The sequence below is a fragment of the Pocillopora verrucosa genome, chromosome 10 (genome assembly GCF_036669915.1).
Source record: "Pocillopora verrucosa isolate sample1 chromosome 10, ASM3666991v2, whole genome shotgun sequence".
Classification (NCBI taxonomy): domain Eukaryota; kingdom Metazoa; phylum Cnidaria; class Anthozoa; order Scleractinia; family Pocilloporidae; genus Pocillopora; species Pocillopora verrucosa.
In genome coordinates, this window is record NC_089321.1 from 10,495,414 (window position 1) to 10,512,909 (window position 17,496).

A 17,496-nucleotide genomic window follows, 5' to 3' on the forward strand; every position below is an offset into this window, starting at 1 on the left:
AATTCTTCGCCTGAAAGTGAGATTTATAAGTTTTGTTTGTAAATAAAACATGTCATCGAATGAAACCTTAACAAAATATTTTTATTCGACCATCTTATCCACGTAAAAGTTTTCATAAATGATGTATGGCTGTCACGTCGGATTTCGTGTAAACCAAGTGTCAAGTGCTCTTAATACGTCGGCGAGGTTGTTGAAACACGGAGAATTCTACTCCACATAAGGAACTCATTTGATAAATAGGAATATTTTTATTAGTTCGGATAGGGAAGGCGGCGTGAAGCAATATGCATAGACTCTAACAGTGCGGCTTGTTGAAACTCAGGCTTAAGATCGCTATCAACTTATGAGGGGCCGATGAAATCCAATCTAGTGGCGATTAAAAGATTTTACCACATTTGCCATTTGTTTTTAATTAAAACTGGAAAAGTTGAAAAGCAATTAGATAAGAATTCTGTCAAGATTTTACGAGCTTTCCGCCTAGAAATTGAGTCTGGTTTTCCGAAGGGTGGTCTGAAATGTAAGGATTGCTTGCCAAACGCACGAGTTTGTGTCGTTACAGTAATTCTCTCATTGCTTCATTTAGTTTCTGTCTACACAATAAATCCGTTGTTTGTCTGACCTACTATCAACGAGGCCATTTTCCAAAGGAAACAGCACTTAGAAGCCACTTGGCGGTCAGAAGTTTGTCAAACATACTTACAGAAATTTAAACAGAGCTTTAAAAAAAATTCCCCAAATATTTGTGATCGATCGCCGCGTTAAAGTTACCAAGAAAGGAGGTTTTTGAATTCACGTGTGTACCCTTAGAAAACTTTTTACGCAAATTTCGCGACCGTGGTCGGATGTGAGCTACAAAGTTGTGCGAAAAGAACATCTTTATATTGGACACTTTTCGATTGCAAAATAAATACTATATCATGTACATATGACCAGCTTATTTAATTTTTTTAGCTGGAATCTCAAGGAAAAGTCAAAACTCCAACCTAAATTATAAAATGAAATTTCAAAGACACTATTACAGCGGATTTCTTGACGCCAGTGTGAGGTCTTACTTTCCTTAAACCGTGTATGACTGTCTTCAGTAACACGCCGCCGCAGAAAACACCACTCGTGGTGTGAGAACCGTCGACCGCGCTCGTCTACACAGCACGTTTATACACGCGCACAAAATTTCACCATGTCAATCCGTTGCTTTTCTTCTACTCTTAATAAATATGCACAAGCACAGAATAAATGATACACCATCAACTGACCAGCTGTACTGTTATCGACAATGAAGATCATCATGTCCAGGTCTCTCAGCGAAGCTAAAGAGCTAATATTGCCGAGAAATAACAATTTTGTGGAAGTAGCATAAAAAGCCGCGCTCACAAAGAAATGTGACAAAGACAACGAAAAGTGTGGAAAATCATGCGACTCTGTAATAAAGTCCGACCGTTTCATTTATTGTTTTTTTTCTTCATTAAAAGTATTGTGCTCAGTCGTTGTTGCTTCCGTACTTGCTGTCTGGTTCCTTATGCTTTTATATGGTGGCTCACGAAAATTTCCGACAAAAGCTACTTATAATCACATCATTTATTGTTGTAAATTCAATAAATTTTATTGAAAAAACTGTAGAGTTTTCCATTCGCTTCCACACTAATTAACGCAAATCATACTTAATACCTCTCACCACTACATGTATTTCCGTTGCACCAAAAATGGTCGCTAACTAAAATATTTTACTACATACAAAAGTTTGAGTTGTTTCCATATGGTTTGGAACTCTTTCAAGTATATTTATAGTGCGCAATAAATGTTTACATTATTTAAATTTGTCACTGAAGTTTTTCACGGGTTTTTTAAGCAAACAATATCTTTCTTTAAATGTTACTGCTTAATATTACAACATTTCAAGCTCAAAAATTAAATTGGGTAAACAGTGCTGGAAAATGTTTGGCTACAAATGAATGGAAAAATATCTGTACAATTATAGAAAATCTCTTTCAATTTTAAATTTCAAGTAACAATTTCCTCTTCCTCTACCCCTTTGCATTCTTTTTGTATTGACGCGCCCCGCATGAATACAAAAAGAAAAAATCACAAATTATCCAAAGAACTCTAACCGTGATATTGGAAAACTAACGTGGACACTTTTTGTGTACTTTTATTTTGTTTTCGTGGAGTTTTAGTGAGTTGTTTGCGATCTTTCGTTCGCGTAAATTTGTTCCCCTTTGCTTGGAAATTAGAGAAGTTTTTATTTTAGCCAAACGTTTTGGTTCATTTTACAAATTTAACACACATTTCTTACAGAGTTTTGAGCCTAGTCTTTTTTTTTGTACATGGATTTTTTACAAAAATTCTAATTTCCCGTTTTTAAATATAATTACTCTCTGTACATCGGTTCAGTTGCACATCACAGCCGACGTCATAATGTGGTAGCTGAGTTTGTCGCTGATGTTCTTACCACATATTGACGTCTTCTTTGATCTTTTACTGTACAGACCCACGGTAACATGGAATATATTTACATCGTACAATAATAAAATACCCTAATAACATAATGATGACGTCAGTTCAGTCACAGATGACAGATGACGTCATAATGTGGTAGCTGAGTTTGTCGCTGATGTTCTTACCACATATTGACGTCTTCTTTGATCTTTTACTGTACAGACCCACGGTAACATGGAATATATATACATCATACAATAATAAAATAACATATGTTTGTAATGATGACGTCATCTTTGCGTCAGTCCTCCCAATTATCAGTTATTCCCATACCGAGGATGGCATTCTTGGCGAAAGCAAAATCTTTCAGCTAAGTCTCTTCGATTTAAACACTCGTCGCACAATGCTCGGCACAGAACACGATAAGTGGCATTCGAAGCATTTTTTTCCTTCCACAACCGTAACATTTGATAGGCCTTCTCACAAAAATCACGTCCTCTTTCATCGATGTCATCAAGGTCTTCCTCGCGAATACCCAGCAGGCGTCCAAGCTTCCTCCAGCCTTTTGAGATGGAGTTCGACAGTCCCTGGTGATCATCACTACACAGAGTGCCTTCTTTTAAAACTTTCCCTAAGAGTATTGAAAGGAATGTCATAAACAGAGCGCAGTAGAAGAATGAAAAAACTACAATTTGATAAAAGAATATCGACACACCTGCGAGAGACACTTCCTCGCAAATAAAAGACTCCCTTCCTTGGTTTGACTCTGGTCTATCGAAATCTGCAAATAAAATGTGTATGATTGGATTCAAACTTGACAGCGCTGAATCTTGGTTAAACGAGGAAACAATGGAAAGAAATCAAACCTATGGCGACAAAATAACTCTTTAAGTAAGGGGGGGGGGGGTTAGGAAGGGAGGGGCTTCTAAAAATATTGGGGGGGGGGTAGAAGTTAGGCCGCTCATTGGAGGTTAAACATTTAAATAAATTTTAGCTGATAGCAGGGGTGCTATAGGGTAGGCGCTGATTCGGAGATCTTCGGCTTACACTCAGTCTCCTAGGTGCCTGAACCAATTACGATGTTCTCGAAGATTGAATTTTACAATGTCTATAATCTGTAACATCGTGACCTTAAAATATGACATATGTTACCTGTTCGAGAGACCTTAGCGGGAACAATCTCGCACGGCAGATCTCGCTTTCCGAAATGAACAGGACTGCAAAGCGCCGAAGAGGAGATCCCTGACGAAATATAAAAAATCCCTCAGTTCTGTTTCATTCTTCAACATTCCTGAGTAAGTCTCTCAGTCAACAGAAACAAGAAAAAAAGCAGGCACCCCAAAACGAGTGAGGGTCGTGCAAACTTTACGTCGCTCGCCAGCTCTTTCACTTCTCTCCACAGATTGAGAGCCTGGTAAAGGCAAATATATGTGGCTCCTTCTCTTCGTACTTGTTTAAACATCTAGTCTTTCGGTAGTTTCGCCCAGTTTTTTATACCAGTTTCTTTGTAACCTTGTAACTCGTGGCTTACGTTGTTCATGCTTTGTTAGTAAGCTGCTCGTTTAGTTTTGTTAGAATTCGTTTTCAAGCCGTTCTCCTTTATCCTTGAAGATAGTCTTTTGTGAGTTTGTTTTAGAGTTTTAGTTTGTCTTTTGGGATCTTGCTTTTATATCAGAATGATTGGAATGTTGGTCCGTATCTTAGAATTTAGCTTAGCTTCTTCCTTATAATTTCACATTTCAGTTTACGATAAGTACTTGGATACCTCGACTACGCTAATAAAACGATTCAAGTCTTTTCCGTACAATATATCCTCGCTTCATAGTGCGTCTTCACTAGCGAAACTCATAGTTGTCGTTGAAATTTGCTTCGCTTATGTCGGCCCCTACAACCAAGAAAAGGTTTAATCAAAACTTTACGCATGTTTCTAGCAAAACTAGTAATAATAAGTTACCCTTAGTCTGAGGAAAGCTTTGTAAAGACTTGCCACTGTAGTTTTTGTCATTGGCATCCTCCAAGACCTGAAACCAAATAAATTACTCATAGTGTTAGTATCCTCCAAATAATCATACAAAGGGCAAATCCAGCCATTATAGGGACAAAAAGCATCCGGGCAAAGTCCTGAGTCATGAGATCAAACGGAACGTTAAATAGGAGGCAACAGGAACGTACTTCTTCAACGTTTTGAATGTTATCATTTCCAGTCTTAAGGCCACTCAGAGCTTATTGAAGTCTGACCAAACCTAATTCCAATTCCCTTTCAAGGTAAAATGGAACGAAATCCTGATCGAAAGGAACTTGAATAAGCTTTACCTGGCTCCAAGTCTTGGGCGGACGAACCTGTGGACGTCTCAGTGTACGCAAGCAAACGACAGACTTCTTTGTCAAGGAAACATAATGCGCACAATCATCATGACAACATCCCTCTTCCGCATGCCAATAACACTTTCCGGTTCCACGAGCAAACTGGGGCAGACATAAATCGCATCTAGCGCAGAGATCCCATGATACTTTTTGCAGCCAATGACACTCCTCGTGCAGCCTCTCCAAACTTGTCTTCAAAAAGCTGAAAGAGAGGGAGAGACTTTTATTTTTCTTACAAATCTTTCACGTGAATACGTTAATGTGCGGAAAGTACGTAATGTACACAATGTTTACCTGAGAGAAATGAGGTTAACTTCAACCTCCTTTAAAACAACATCGTAACTATAACATGCATTACACTATCGAAGGGTTAACGATGTTATGAACAACATCAAAAACCACTTCCGATTTCACGAACTGATAATTCATGTAAAAGTTACCACCCTATTATAGAATGACTCACTTACGTGCACCTACCTTAAGACCTCTGAGCAAACGTTAGGCTCGGTCACAACAGGGTTCATACTTGGATCGGTGTAATTCCAAACGTGTACTTTGATCACACGCTTGTAGCAAACAAAATCGACTGCAGTGTGATCTCCCACAAACAAACGAGCAAAGTTAGCCCAGAGCTTTGGTTGATCATAGGCAATTCGTCTTTGTACAAATTCGAGGAAAAGGACAACCATTCTTGAAAAAAGACCGCCTGGGACGTACTGAGTGGTGAATGTGACATAAACGGGTGCAGGGCCTGGGTTAGCAGAAACGTCCGGCATAAATGCATCGTCAGGTGTGGAGGTCAGCATGCACGGAACAAGATACACGGAACTGCCATCTTTTCCCGTATATTCACAAAGAAGGTTGAACTTCTTCATGAGAAAAAGTAAAGACTCCTTGATGTCGCCAACGCCCAGTTTTGTGCAAGAGTAATCAAGCAGTTTTGCATCAAGAATGCCGTACTTGCCAAGATCTTTGCGGAGATTTGAAATGACAGTTTTCTCTTCTTTCTGTTTTTCAACCGTTATTATCTGACACAAAAGATCAATCAACCAGTTTGGACTCAAAAACACCAGACTACCTGGATCGTCAGCCCTACCATGATAAACCACTGAACCACGATCGTGTAAAAACTGTAAAAGTACTTCATAGTCACCCTCGACCTCAAATTTGCAAATTTCGTCACAGATATTCTTTCGGAAGTCTTGCCTAGTGACATAGTTTGTCCCCCTGCTTGCTAGATAACAGACTTCATTTTCCACTTGAAGCCACCTCAATGGAACCTCATCTTGTGTATGTGGCAAGGTATCTGCAACCTTCAGAATCTCTTTCCGTAAGGCAAAAACTTGGGGATCTTCTTCCTCTAGTTCCTTACCTGCAAGAGTGTTGTTCACTGCAAATGTTTTTCCGATGACGTGTTCACTAAATTCTCTTGCTGTGTCACAGATGATGTCCTTTACACTCGTAGTCACGATTTCGGGGTCTCCTTTTACAAGGTCGGCGCGTGTTCCAACCAAAATGACAGGTGGTAATACGTCGCCGTTCTTTTCGTGTTTGAAGGAATTCACCATGTCCATCCACCTCATAATGTGATCTAGGTTTGTGTCATTGTTGTCTGGAGACGGAATCTTAACTTCGTCGTAACCGGGCTCTTTCACCAAACATTGGGCTGGAGCAGAAAGATCTTTGGTAGGATCAACCACTAGCAGATAAACTGCTTCACGCGAAGCGAGAATAGGATGAATAGCACGGTAAATGGCTTGACCACCAAAATCCATGCAAACTGGCCAAATGCCGTCATCCTTCACTGACTCTATCCTCGAGAGGTTTTCAGTTGTAAGTCGCACCACTTCATCAGGCATGTCATTGTTTCGCTTCTCATTATGCCCGTTGTCCCCTTGAGTTATCGGAGAAATTTTATCTGAGTTCACCCGAGTCTTCGGTTCTATGTCATGATCTTGCTTTCCCTGAATTGAACCGAAAACAGATACAAGTCAATTCAATTAGCAAAGTTGGGATGGAAGTTGGCCATTCATAAAAAGCTTAAATATCACCTTTAGATATAAATGAACAATAAAACGTATTAAAAACCTTTGGTGAGCTCTTCGGTCCAACCTCATTGAAGAATTCTGAAAAAAAAATTAGCTTTGATTAACTCCATTTAACCCAGTAATATTTCGCTGCAGTGCTATGGTTGTCGTTGCCTTTTTTTTTTCCTTTTTGTCTTTTTATTTACTTTGACGGCTTGTTTTTTCAGGTTTAAAAACGTAAGATTATAATTTTGCGTGTCGAGTAAAGTTGTAAAATACTCGAAAAAATTCTGTAAGGGTCTGTTGTTTTCCTTGTTACGATGAAGTCGTGAGCTTAGCCATACATACCTATTTACAAATAACACGATGTGATCAAAGATTGTTCTAGAAGCATATCTACAGGAGTGAAACTCATGCTAAGCTGTTGTTTCAACAAAGATGCGTTGCAGACCTGCCGAGAAAACGGGTTAAATAACGACGTAAAAACCCATTTTAAAAAATCGCCGTTACTTGTGTGCGAGGTGTTGAATTTTAAAACTCCTGTCTCCTATCACGTCCCCTTCCGGTCTTAGTAGCACCTTGTAAAAGGTAATGTTACGTGCAACCTCTGTGATTTACTAGCGTAAAGTTTTTCAACAACACAGAAACCAAATAAACATTTTGTAATGAGGTACATACCCACGTTTGATCCTATTTCACCGATCATCCTCTCTGTTCTCTGGGTCTCATCAGTCTCTGTTTGCTTCGTAACTTCGCAGTCCACGTAAATTTCGTTCGGTGGTTCAGTTAATAACTGGTTACTAATATTTAGAGCACATTTGTAATGGAAGGTACTTTTTTCTTGTTCCTCTTTGGAATTCTTCCATGGTTTTTCACCAACATGTTTCAGAGGCATGTCTATTTGCACCCCCAATGTGCTCGATTCATCTTGTCGGAATAGTTCACCTTTCAGAGAACGTAAGACACTAGTTTTGCCAACCCGGTCTTGGCCAATCAACAAGATTTTAGCCCGCTTATCGAATGTTTTTCCCGTTTCAAGAGCTCTCTGATAAGCGGCCTTCGCGATGGATCCTCTGGCCAAAATAAAAGGCGGGACTGAGTGCACAGCCTGAAACTTGCTCAAAGAAGGGACATCAGCTCTCTCAGCCCAATTATTTTGGCGAAGAATGGTTTGCACTCGCTCATTCCAATCCTTTGCCTGCTTAGGGATACCAATGACATCATAGATGTAGGCCAGGTTTCTGTACAACTCTGCCACAATCATATTTTCAGGCCCCCACCTCTTCGCAAGAATGTTACGCGCACGCTCAAAGTTATCCTTTGCTCGCGCAAGATCACCAAGGGAACCACATACGGTCCCCAAGTTACTGTAAGAAAAAGCCACGAGATCGTGCTCAGGTCCAAAATTCTTCAAATGAATATTTAGAGCACGACCATGATAGTCCTTTGCTTCCTGAAATTCACCGCAGGCAAGAAATACGTTCCCCAAGCCAGAGTAAGAACATGCCACGCCAACATGCTCAGTTCCTAAATTCTTCAAAAGAATATTCAGCGCACGACCATGATAGTCCTTTGCTTGCTGCAATTCACCAAGGGCACCACATGCGGTCCCCAAGCAATTGTAAGAACATGCCACGCCAACATTCTCAGGTCCTAAATTTTTCAAAAGAATATTCAGCGCACGACCAAAATAGTCCTTTGCTTGCTGCAATTCACCAAGAGCACCACATGCGGTCCCCAAGCCATGGTAAGAACATGCCACGCCAACATTCTCAGGTCCTAAATTTTTCAAAAGAATATTCAGCGCACGACCATGATAGTCCTTTGCTTCCTGAAATTCACCAAGGGCACCACATGCGGTCCCCAAGCCATTGTAAGAACCTACCACGCCAACATTCTCAGGTCCTAAATTCTTCAAAAGAATATTCAGCGCGCGACCATGATAGTCCTTTGCTTGCTGCAATTCACCAAGGGCACCACATGCGGTCCCCAAGTCATTGTAAGAACCTGTCACGCCAACATGCTCAGGTCCTAATTTCTTCAAAAGAATATCAAGCGCACGACTATAACATTTCTTTGCTTGTTGAAATTCACCACAGTCATAAAATGCGTTCCCCAAGCCACGGTAAGAACCTGCCACGTCAACATGCTCAGGTCCTAAATTCTTCAAACGGAAATCCAGCTCACGAACACGATTGTCCTTCGCTTGCTGAACATCACCAAGGAACCCAGATACGGTTCCCATGATACTGTAAGAGGTTGCTAGGTCAGTCATGCTTAGGGCCACCCTTCTTCAAAGGAATCTCCAGCGCACAATCCTGAAAGACGTTTCCTTGCTGTGGTTAACTTAATATGGTTTCCATGATGGTTCTTCGCCAGCTTGAGGTTATCAATGGTTCCATAAATGGTAGTTATCTATGTAACTGACAACAAACGTTTTTCATTACAGCGACATGATAATCTGAAAAAAAGAGTTATCACAAGTGAGGAAGTTGAATTTAGATTTAAATGTTAGGTTGAAAATAGAAAACGTTGGTGCCCAGGATGAGAAAACCGTGTTGTGAATTAATCACTAGGCAAAAGGTTCGTTCAAGTCTCTAAAAAAGACTTTTTGTCGTTCCTTCAAGTTCCAAATTCGTCTCTGAGATGCTAAGCCTTAAACTGCCCCAGTCTCCACGACTAATCCCAGTCTCTGACTCAGAGTCGTAGAGTCTCCGCGACAAACGGCCTTAAAAGTTCACTTTCTTTATATAGAAAGACGAAATTACAAGAGTTTTTTCTGAGTCAAAAGATGAGAATAGAACACATATAGTGAATGGTTTTGACTGAAAAAGAAACAATATTACTAAACAAATTCCAACCTGAGACAATTGGTAGGAACGACCTCCTAGGCCAGTTACCTAAGGGGTTAAAAATTCCACTACTTTCTCCTTCAAGAGGAGAGAACGAAGGTTTCGTGTCATTTAAGAAATGCAAAAAAGTTAACGGAAGCTTTAGATGCAAAAGATTACCTGGTGGAGATGGGTTTACATTCGAATTCTGCTTGTCTTTTTTTAAGTTTACTAGCAATGAACTCGTAAATTCTCTCAATACTGGCCGTGAAGATAGTTAACCATCAATCTCGCAACGAAGGGTGGCAATAAGTCTCGGTTATACCAACAGACACCTCTGAAAACTGCAAAAGAACAACTTTATTAGCAATTACACAACGGACAGTCACGATTTTTCACGCGATTGGCTTATTTTCCTTGACACAAAAATATTAGAGAATATTTCCGGTGTTCACGATTTCTTGTATTCCACAGTAACACAATGCAGTCCAATTCATAGTCAGATCTTACATAAACACTTTCTCTGTAGATTCTATAAATCTACTATATAGAGAGATCTCTCAAACATGCTAAACTAAATTATTGTGAAGAGATTAAACAACGAGAATTTCTTTTCAAATTGTTTCACAAAATTATCGTACTGACAGAAGAACTTTCCCATTTCCAAAAAAAAAATTGATTTTTATTAAGATGGTGAGTTTTACTATTTAAGCCTACTGTTTAAATGAAAGATGATGTTATTTAGTGAATGGCACAAGCATACTCGGAAAAAATAATAACTCCGAGAGATGTCAATAGGGGTCGACCCGACAACCTTTCGATTAGTAGTTCGGAAGTTTGTCACCATGGGCCTAGCTTAATGGCCGAGCCTGTCACGAGTCTCCTATAGCTCAGTGGTAGAGCATTCAAAGTACTCATCGGAAGGTCGTATGTTTCACTCCTATTGGAAGCACTTGTAGTTCTTTTACTCCGAGCACGCTTGTGTCATTCACCACATAACATCTTCTTTGATTAGTATTGTTTGTCAATTGTAGAGATGATTACAATAATCACGGCTTCATAAATGAAGACAAATGACTGAAGTAAACTATACGCAACAAACTGGACAAAATGTAATGTATGTATTACCACAATTTGTTCAAAATTATGCAATTTTACCGTAAGAAGGAAATGGAATGGGCAAAACATGCCATGTTCCACTGCGCAACAGAGCAAAAATACTGACTGAAAGCAGAGCAATAAAATGGCCAGACTCAAAGATCCTAACCTTGAGTTTGTCTTTTGTTTAAGTTTTGGGCTAATACCTGTGAGCCTGCCTGCAACCTCTTAATGGTGCTGATGAATAAAGGGGGTAATTTTCTACAAAAACTTTAGTACTGTGTCAGTGGGAGAGTATAACAGGGTATTTTAGTATTATCAACTGAGTTGATAACGTAAATTGGCCACCGTAAAGAGTGACATCTGCACAAGTGACATGAGGCCTTTGAGCAAGCAAAGCCAGTGTGGCAGAGGTCTTTGGGGGGGGGGGGGGTTCATTTCCCAGCCAGAACCCTTAAGGACCTTGCACGCTCTTGCATTACCGTAACATGGAAACCTACAAGCTTCCCCACTCTCACAGCAATACCGAGGAGTGGGCTGCAAGCAAGCCCCATAACAGCATGCTTCCAGAACAGGAGAGACAAAAATTACTTCCAAGTAAGTAAGGGAGGAGGACTATGAAGATCAAAAACAGATTTCAGGAATTTAAACAATTTCACAGAATGCGTGGTGGTCTTCATCTTAAATATCCCCAAAAGATGGGGGTAAATTTATCACCCACATAGATAACTTTCAACCCAACCCCTAATGCCTAGGGGCATTAGATTGCATTCCTAGAAGGCAGAGGTAGGCTGCCATAGTTGGAAAATCATTCCTTAATGCCCCTGAAAGGTTTTTGACCCACAGGCCAGAATCCCAAGGAGAAATAACAGTAGTCCCTGCATATAAGCATATATATATGTGGAATTGATAAAAAAATTAAGAAAGGAAATTATCTGTGTATAGTGCGCTAAATTATCCTGATTTGAAAAAAAGGTAAGCTTAGTCATATTGGGCAGTTTCTTATGGGTAACTACAATGTCTCTTCCTTTCATTATATGTCACTCTCAGAGAATTTGCAGGGTATATTTCATTGTATTTATCTCTTTAGATGCAGAAGTCATTCCTCAGTGCCAGGTAGAATTGTTTGATATGGAATTACTCGATATTTCAGACAAAAATAAGGAACAAAATCAACACACTCTATCCAATTTCATGATAATGTGCAAATGAAATCAGAAGTCAATTAAAAAAATATAAAATATCAACCAGTCATATGGATAAGCATCTCCTTAAGAAACTTCATAGTGTAGTATCTAATAAACCCAGGTCCTTCCTTTAGTGGAAAAAATGGTTTGAATAAGAAAAAAAAAACCTGAAAATATTTGGTGTTATCCAGATTTTAGACATCTGCATTGGCACACATCTTATGAGTAACCACTAGGACACCAGCTATAAAATGCTATTGAAAACCCACTCCTTCAATGCTTCCTTTGAACCAGCCAAGCAACACAAGCAAACCAATCCAAAAAAGATAGACAAAAGTGCAACTGTTATAAATTACCATCTGTTACAAATGGTATGCATGAAAAGAGAGATAAATTTGGATACTAGGGGCTGTTATTTTAAAAAACAAAGTTTAACCCTTGCTCATCCAAACTGCACTCTCAACAATCTTAACCCTTTCACTCCCATGATCTCAGAAGCAATTCTCCTTACTGTCTGCCATACAGTTCTCAAAATGTTAGTTTAGAGAATTTGGTCTTGGATCAACTTATAATCCCTTAATTGATATTTTTCTTTATTCTCATTGCTTGCCTACTTGATATTGTACTGATATTGCAAGAAGAAATTCTGTCTTGGTCACTCATGGGAGTGAAGTATAAAATATCACCTAAGCAGCAAAGTTTTTGCAAAACTGTCAAAAGGGCTTGTTTTAGCACTAAAAGAAATATCTAATCACCTCAAATCCCCCTCCCCCTCCATGACAAACTTTCAAATTCCATTGATCATAAAAATCTGCTGCCCAATTTATACTTTGTTCCAATAACAAACCCTAACTGTTTCCATATCATATCTTTTCACAAGAGAATGGAAATTAAATGTTATTTAATGGTTTCCAGTTATCATACTGAGTGGAAGTCTCGCCAACAGTAAATTTGTCACCATGCTCACTGGCTAATTAGGAAAAAATTCAAAGCTTTCAGCAACCCTTAAGTTTGGTCTTGAGTCTCATGAGCATCACCATAAGAATGCCATGAGCAATACCACAGAGCCAAGCTGAAAGCTTGATAGTTTTTCAAGATGGCAGAAGATGAGTTAAATATATGTAACAATTGAAATGCAACCAATCTGATCCAATCAAAGAAATATCGAACGGATCATTGAACAACAAAGTCAAGCCTGTAAATATTTAAAATGTTCATCAAAGAAAAAGCAAACCAAATTGATTGTAACTTTTTATTCAAAAAAATCAAATGGCAAGATCGACAAGAAATGGTTTCAATCCCACACATTTATTTTTGTCTACAAAACAAGTGCTTTAAAAGCTCTCAAGAAAATCTTGTTAAGTTTTTTACCAATAACAACCACAAGCAATAAGCTAGAGCTCAATAAATATATAGTTATTTAATCATACATTTAATGGCTATACTTAAGGTGGCTCCATAGAGTTTTTTGACCATGCGAGATCTGGACCCAGACATGACACAACCTTTAAAAATATCACCAAGCAAAACAAATATGGCAGCTCAATACGATCACACAATATCTATCAAAAGAGGTGTGTAAAAGACATATATCCACATTATGGACTCTGGGAATTCCAGCAACAACACCCAACATATTTCTAGGCCTTTTAAACCTGAAAAAGGCCAATACCACACTCGCTGCACATTCAGTTGCTTCAAGAAGATCTCAAAAATAAAGAAAACAACAGGCAAATCATTAAGTAAAGGCTACAAAATTTGGTCATTGAAACTTGAATTACAAAGATGGCTGCGAGGAAAAGGAACCACCTACAAAACAGGCTCTAAGGTTATCTTGGGTAAGTAACCTACAATGTTCAGGATGTTTGGTTTTTTTCCATCCTAGGAAGGTAAAAATTACTGTTTTGATCAATCACAAAGTTTAGGTCTCAAAAGTGGCTCTGATTTCCACCAAAAGACAGCAGCTAAGGATCTACAAGGAACTCGCGTCGTTGACATATAAACATTTGCACAAGGCCTCAAGGAATGTTTATTTTGTAAGCGTGGTAAATATGAATAGTTTTTATTTTTACAACAATAAAAACCTGAGTGACATGCACTATGAGAATTATATTTGCCATACTGCAGCATTTCAACGAGGCTTGCAAGGATTCCTCGCAATGAATCGCTTAAAGGTATGTACCTTATTATCTTTCATGGAACAACTAAAGAATACAGGGCCACCAATATCCACTGCCTGTGTCCAAGAATTTTGCAAGTCCAAAATAAACATACCAAATGAATATGCATGATCTATGATTCAAAAGTCTATGCATGCTACGATACCAATCTTGGCAAATTTCCATTCTATTACGCAATATTTTGCGACAAAGAAAATAGGAATCTTTCAAGTAAAATTTGTCACATTTCCTTCAGTGAAATTTCCTAAGATTTGCTGGACCATTAAGCATATTTGTGTCCTTCCTAGTGCCTGTCAGTAAAAAAAATTCATACCACCAAATTTGAGATAGAGAAAGAAAACACAAAACTGCAAATAGCAAGAAAATTGCTTTTCTAACCCTATTTTTTTCAGCTTTTAAATGATTGTCAGGACAATTTTCACAACTTGTGAAAATTTTGAGAGATTTCACCAAAGAAAATTGAAGAAAATCAAAGGCGACTGCCTCCCTTTGTGGAACGTGAGCTTAATAATGAAAATAATTTTCTTAATATATACTGCAGCAAACAATAGTCTAATCCTTGCCCACTGCCTTTAGATGGCTTTTAATGACATAGAAAAGTGAAAACATAAAAAATTTCTTAGAAAAACAATGCACTGGCACACACACTAACGTTGAACAAAAACCCTGTGGAGCTGCCTTAATACAATTACAATAATCACCACTGGATGAGTGTCTGGTGGTGAGGTAACACACTTTGGTGGCAAGATCAATAATTTAACACAAAGTCGATCAATTATAGATATTCTGTTGATTGACTGCTTTGATTTGAGCTTTATCAAAAAACTTGTATGTTTTAAAATACCCTGACTTACTGGTTTTTGTAGTTATTTTAAACTCAGTGAGACAATTGGATCTGGCCACTTAAAAGCACAAGTTTTACACTTTGATGCCAAGCTCACTGGTGGCCAGTCTTCCTGATGGCAAGGTGACTGGGTACTTATGTAATTACTGACTAATCAACAGTGTGAGTAATACAAATGTTCTTAAGACTAGCGATCAACATGTAGCTTTGGACGTAATTGATGGTTTGTTCGACCTCCAAAGCTATTAAAAACCTCAGGGCCGCCAAAATTACCCAAATCCATCTCCATAACTCTTCTAAAGCTGAGCGCCTTATTTTTTTTTAAACAACATGTTATCGTAAACTACATGCAAATTGAGAAATTAATCTCCCTCAACCTTGATAAATCATTTCTATAATGAAAACTTCATATCACCAGAAAGCGGAGGCAAGTATACTGAGAATTATTACTAGATACAAATGTATTCACCAAGAAATGACGTTTATCATTGTGTATCTTTAAAAAATTAGTTGTAACAAAAATGCATGAAAATACACACTAACATGACCACAAAATTATTACGGGGTATTTTTGAGTGCTGAGATTGCAAAAGCTGCCTCCGTCGAGATAATAAGGTATTTTAGAGGCCGATTCGTTTGATTTGGATTCCATGTGACTTAAACAAGAGTACAACTCATGACAGCAGTCTGCAGCGATCAAATAGGGTAACCAATCTGTAAATTTCCGTTGACTCACCGTGACTCAAATATATTTGGCGGCTAAGTTATCGGTACTGATCATTATAGCAAAGGTAGTATGGTGTACTTACCGGCTTAGAACGTTTAACACGGATTAAGTGCCAACCAACTACAGCTTTCAGTGGCCGATCGAAGATGCAAATGGTTCGTCAGCAGGAATCAGAATGAGGATGTTACGATCAACGTAAGGACACCGTGCATAAACATAACTCAACAACATTAATGGCTGCTAACCGGAAGACCATGACGTTTAACTTCATAGTCATTAAGTCATGTGATACGGAAATACATGCTAACTTATGCTGAACTGTGGAATAAACTACCTGATGACATTCGTTCTTGTGACAATTAAAATATTTTTAAACGTAAACTTAAAACTCATCTTTTTAAAAATTACTTTAATGTATGATCTCTTTTCTTATCCATGTCAAACGCCTATATCTTTGACATCAGTTAACTTAAGACTTACTTTTAATATTATTTTAACGTGTGATATTTTAATATTTTTGTAAAGCGCTTAGAACAGGACTGTATAAGCGCTATATAAGTAGTTTTATTATTAAGGTGATCACGCACGCCACCGATCACGGGGAGGCTCACGGGAAGGGCAGAGCTAAATAAAATTATGCTACGTCAAATTTATGCGGTCAATAACGCAGACCCAAGCGCACGAGGTTTAGAATTCATCGAAATTTGCAGAGACAAACGGGGCTGGTATTTGAAACCAAGGCATTTAGTTGTAGTTGAAGGCATTTTCCTCTCTCCAGTGTTTTTAAGGAGAAAATTACATTTTCAAAATATTTTGGAGGTTGTCCTTTAAAAGAAAAGCGACAAGGGAAACAACACTTAGAAGTAACAGAATGGAAAATCAAACATGCAAGCCACTCAAAATCTGTTTTCTGCGGACTTTTCCGCGCCAAAGCCAAGCGCTTGCCCAGACGTTATTCAGCTCCGTGCAGGAAGTGGTCCGGGATTGGAGACCGCGCGCTTAAGATCAGCGGAAAAACACCGCAAATCAACTATATCATGTAAGATGAATTAGTTCATCCTGTAAGACCAGATTTTCTCAATAGAGCACCGCCTTCGACTTGAAGTAAACACCAAGTCAAAATAATGCCGTCTTTTATTCGATGGTTATGAGAAAATGAAGTAACTAGTGCGCAACATCATGATAATCTACACCATCTTTGGAAATTTCAACTGGCAAAAAAAGCAAGACTCCTGGAATGTTCAATTAGTTTCTGTTTCTATACAAATATCTGCAAATGATTTACCGTGATTATTGTCAGTGAAAGAAAAATCTGATTTTGCCATAAAAGCCTTCCTTAAAAAGACGCCACATCGGTAATGCTGGTAGAGGGTCGCTTTTTTAATAAAATATTAGCCATTGTTTGACAAAACCGCGTCTAAACTATCTTCTGAATAGCTGAATCTTTTATCTGAACATCTTCTTTTTGCAAACAGTGTCAAGAGGGCCGGAAGTTAGCAGCCGAAAGCCGTTTATTTCATGAAAACAACCCTCTTATAGAGAATATGAAAGGCCCAGTGCATGCGTAAAACCGTGTAAATAACCGGCCTAAACAGTTTAATAAGCGCTACAGTGTTCACTTCAGTAAATAAATTAAATGTAACATATGTTAAAGTTCACAAGGCAAACAGGTAGACCATCAGACATGGTTTGATGCTAGCTACTCCGGTTTAAAGATTTAATGAATGTAACCGAGAATTTATAGTTTATAATTTATAGCCCCAACATTTCGACACTCCTGTGTAGTGCCTTCATCAGGGGTGATC

At 38.6% G+C, this 17,496-nt stretch overlaps 1 protein-coding gene across 2 annotated transcripts; it reads right to left on the reverse strand.

Moving 5' to 3' along the window:
- Positions 1 to 1,534: 1,534 nt before the first annotated feature.
- On the reverse strand, positions 1,535 to 15,951 carry LOC131780846 (uncharacterized). 2 transcript variants are annotated; one of them, XM_066173740.1, is made up of 10 exons: positions 15,774 to 15,951; positions 9,836 to 9,999; positions 7,503 to 9,247; positions 6,886 to 6,923; positions 5,275 to 6,761; positions 4,747 to 4,999; positions 4,388 to 4,454; positions 3,586 to 3,675; positions 3,149 to 3,214; positions 1,535 to 3,064 (listed from the first exon to the last, which is right to left on the reverse strand). In XM_066173740.1, the coding sequence occupies exons 3-10, from the start codon at positions 9,097 to 9,099 to the stop codon at positions 2,751 to 2,753; spliced, it is 3,912 nt and encodes a 1,303-aa protein (XP_066029837.1). In that variant the 5' UTR covers positions 9,100 to 9,247; positions 9,836 to 9,999; positions 15,774 to 15,951; the 3' UTR covers positions 1,535 to 2,750. The 2 variants fall into 2 exon arrangements, with proteins under 2 accessions (XP_066029837.1, XP_066029836.1); XM_066173739.1 differs by having other exon boundaries at positions 7,503 to 9,285.
- Positions 15,952 to 17,496: the final 1,545 nt, after the last annotated feature.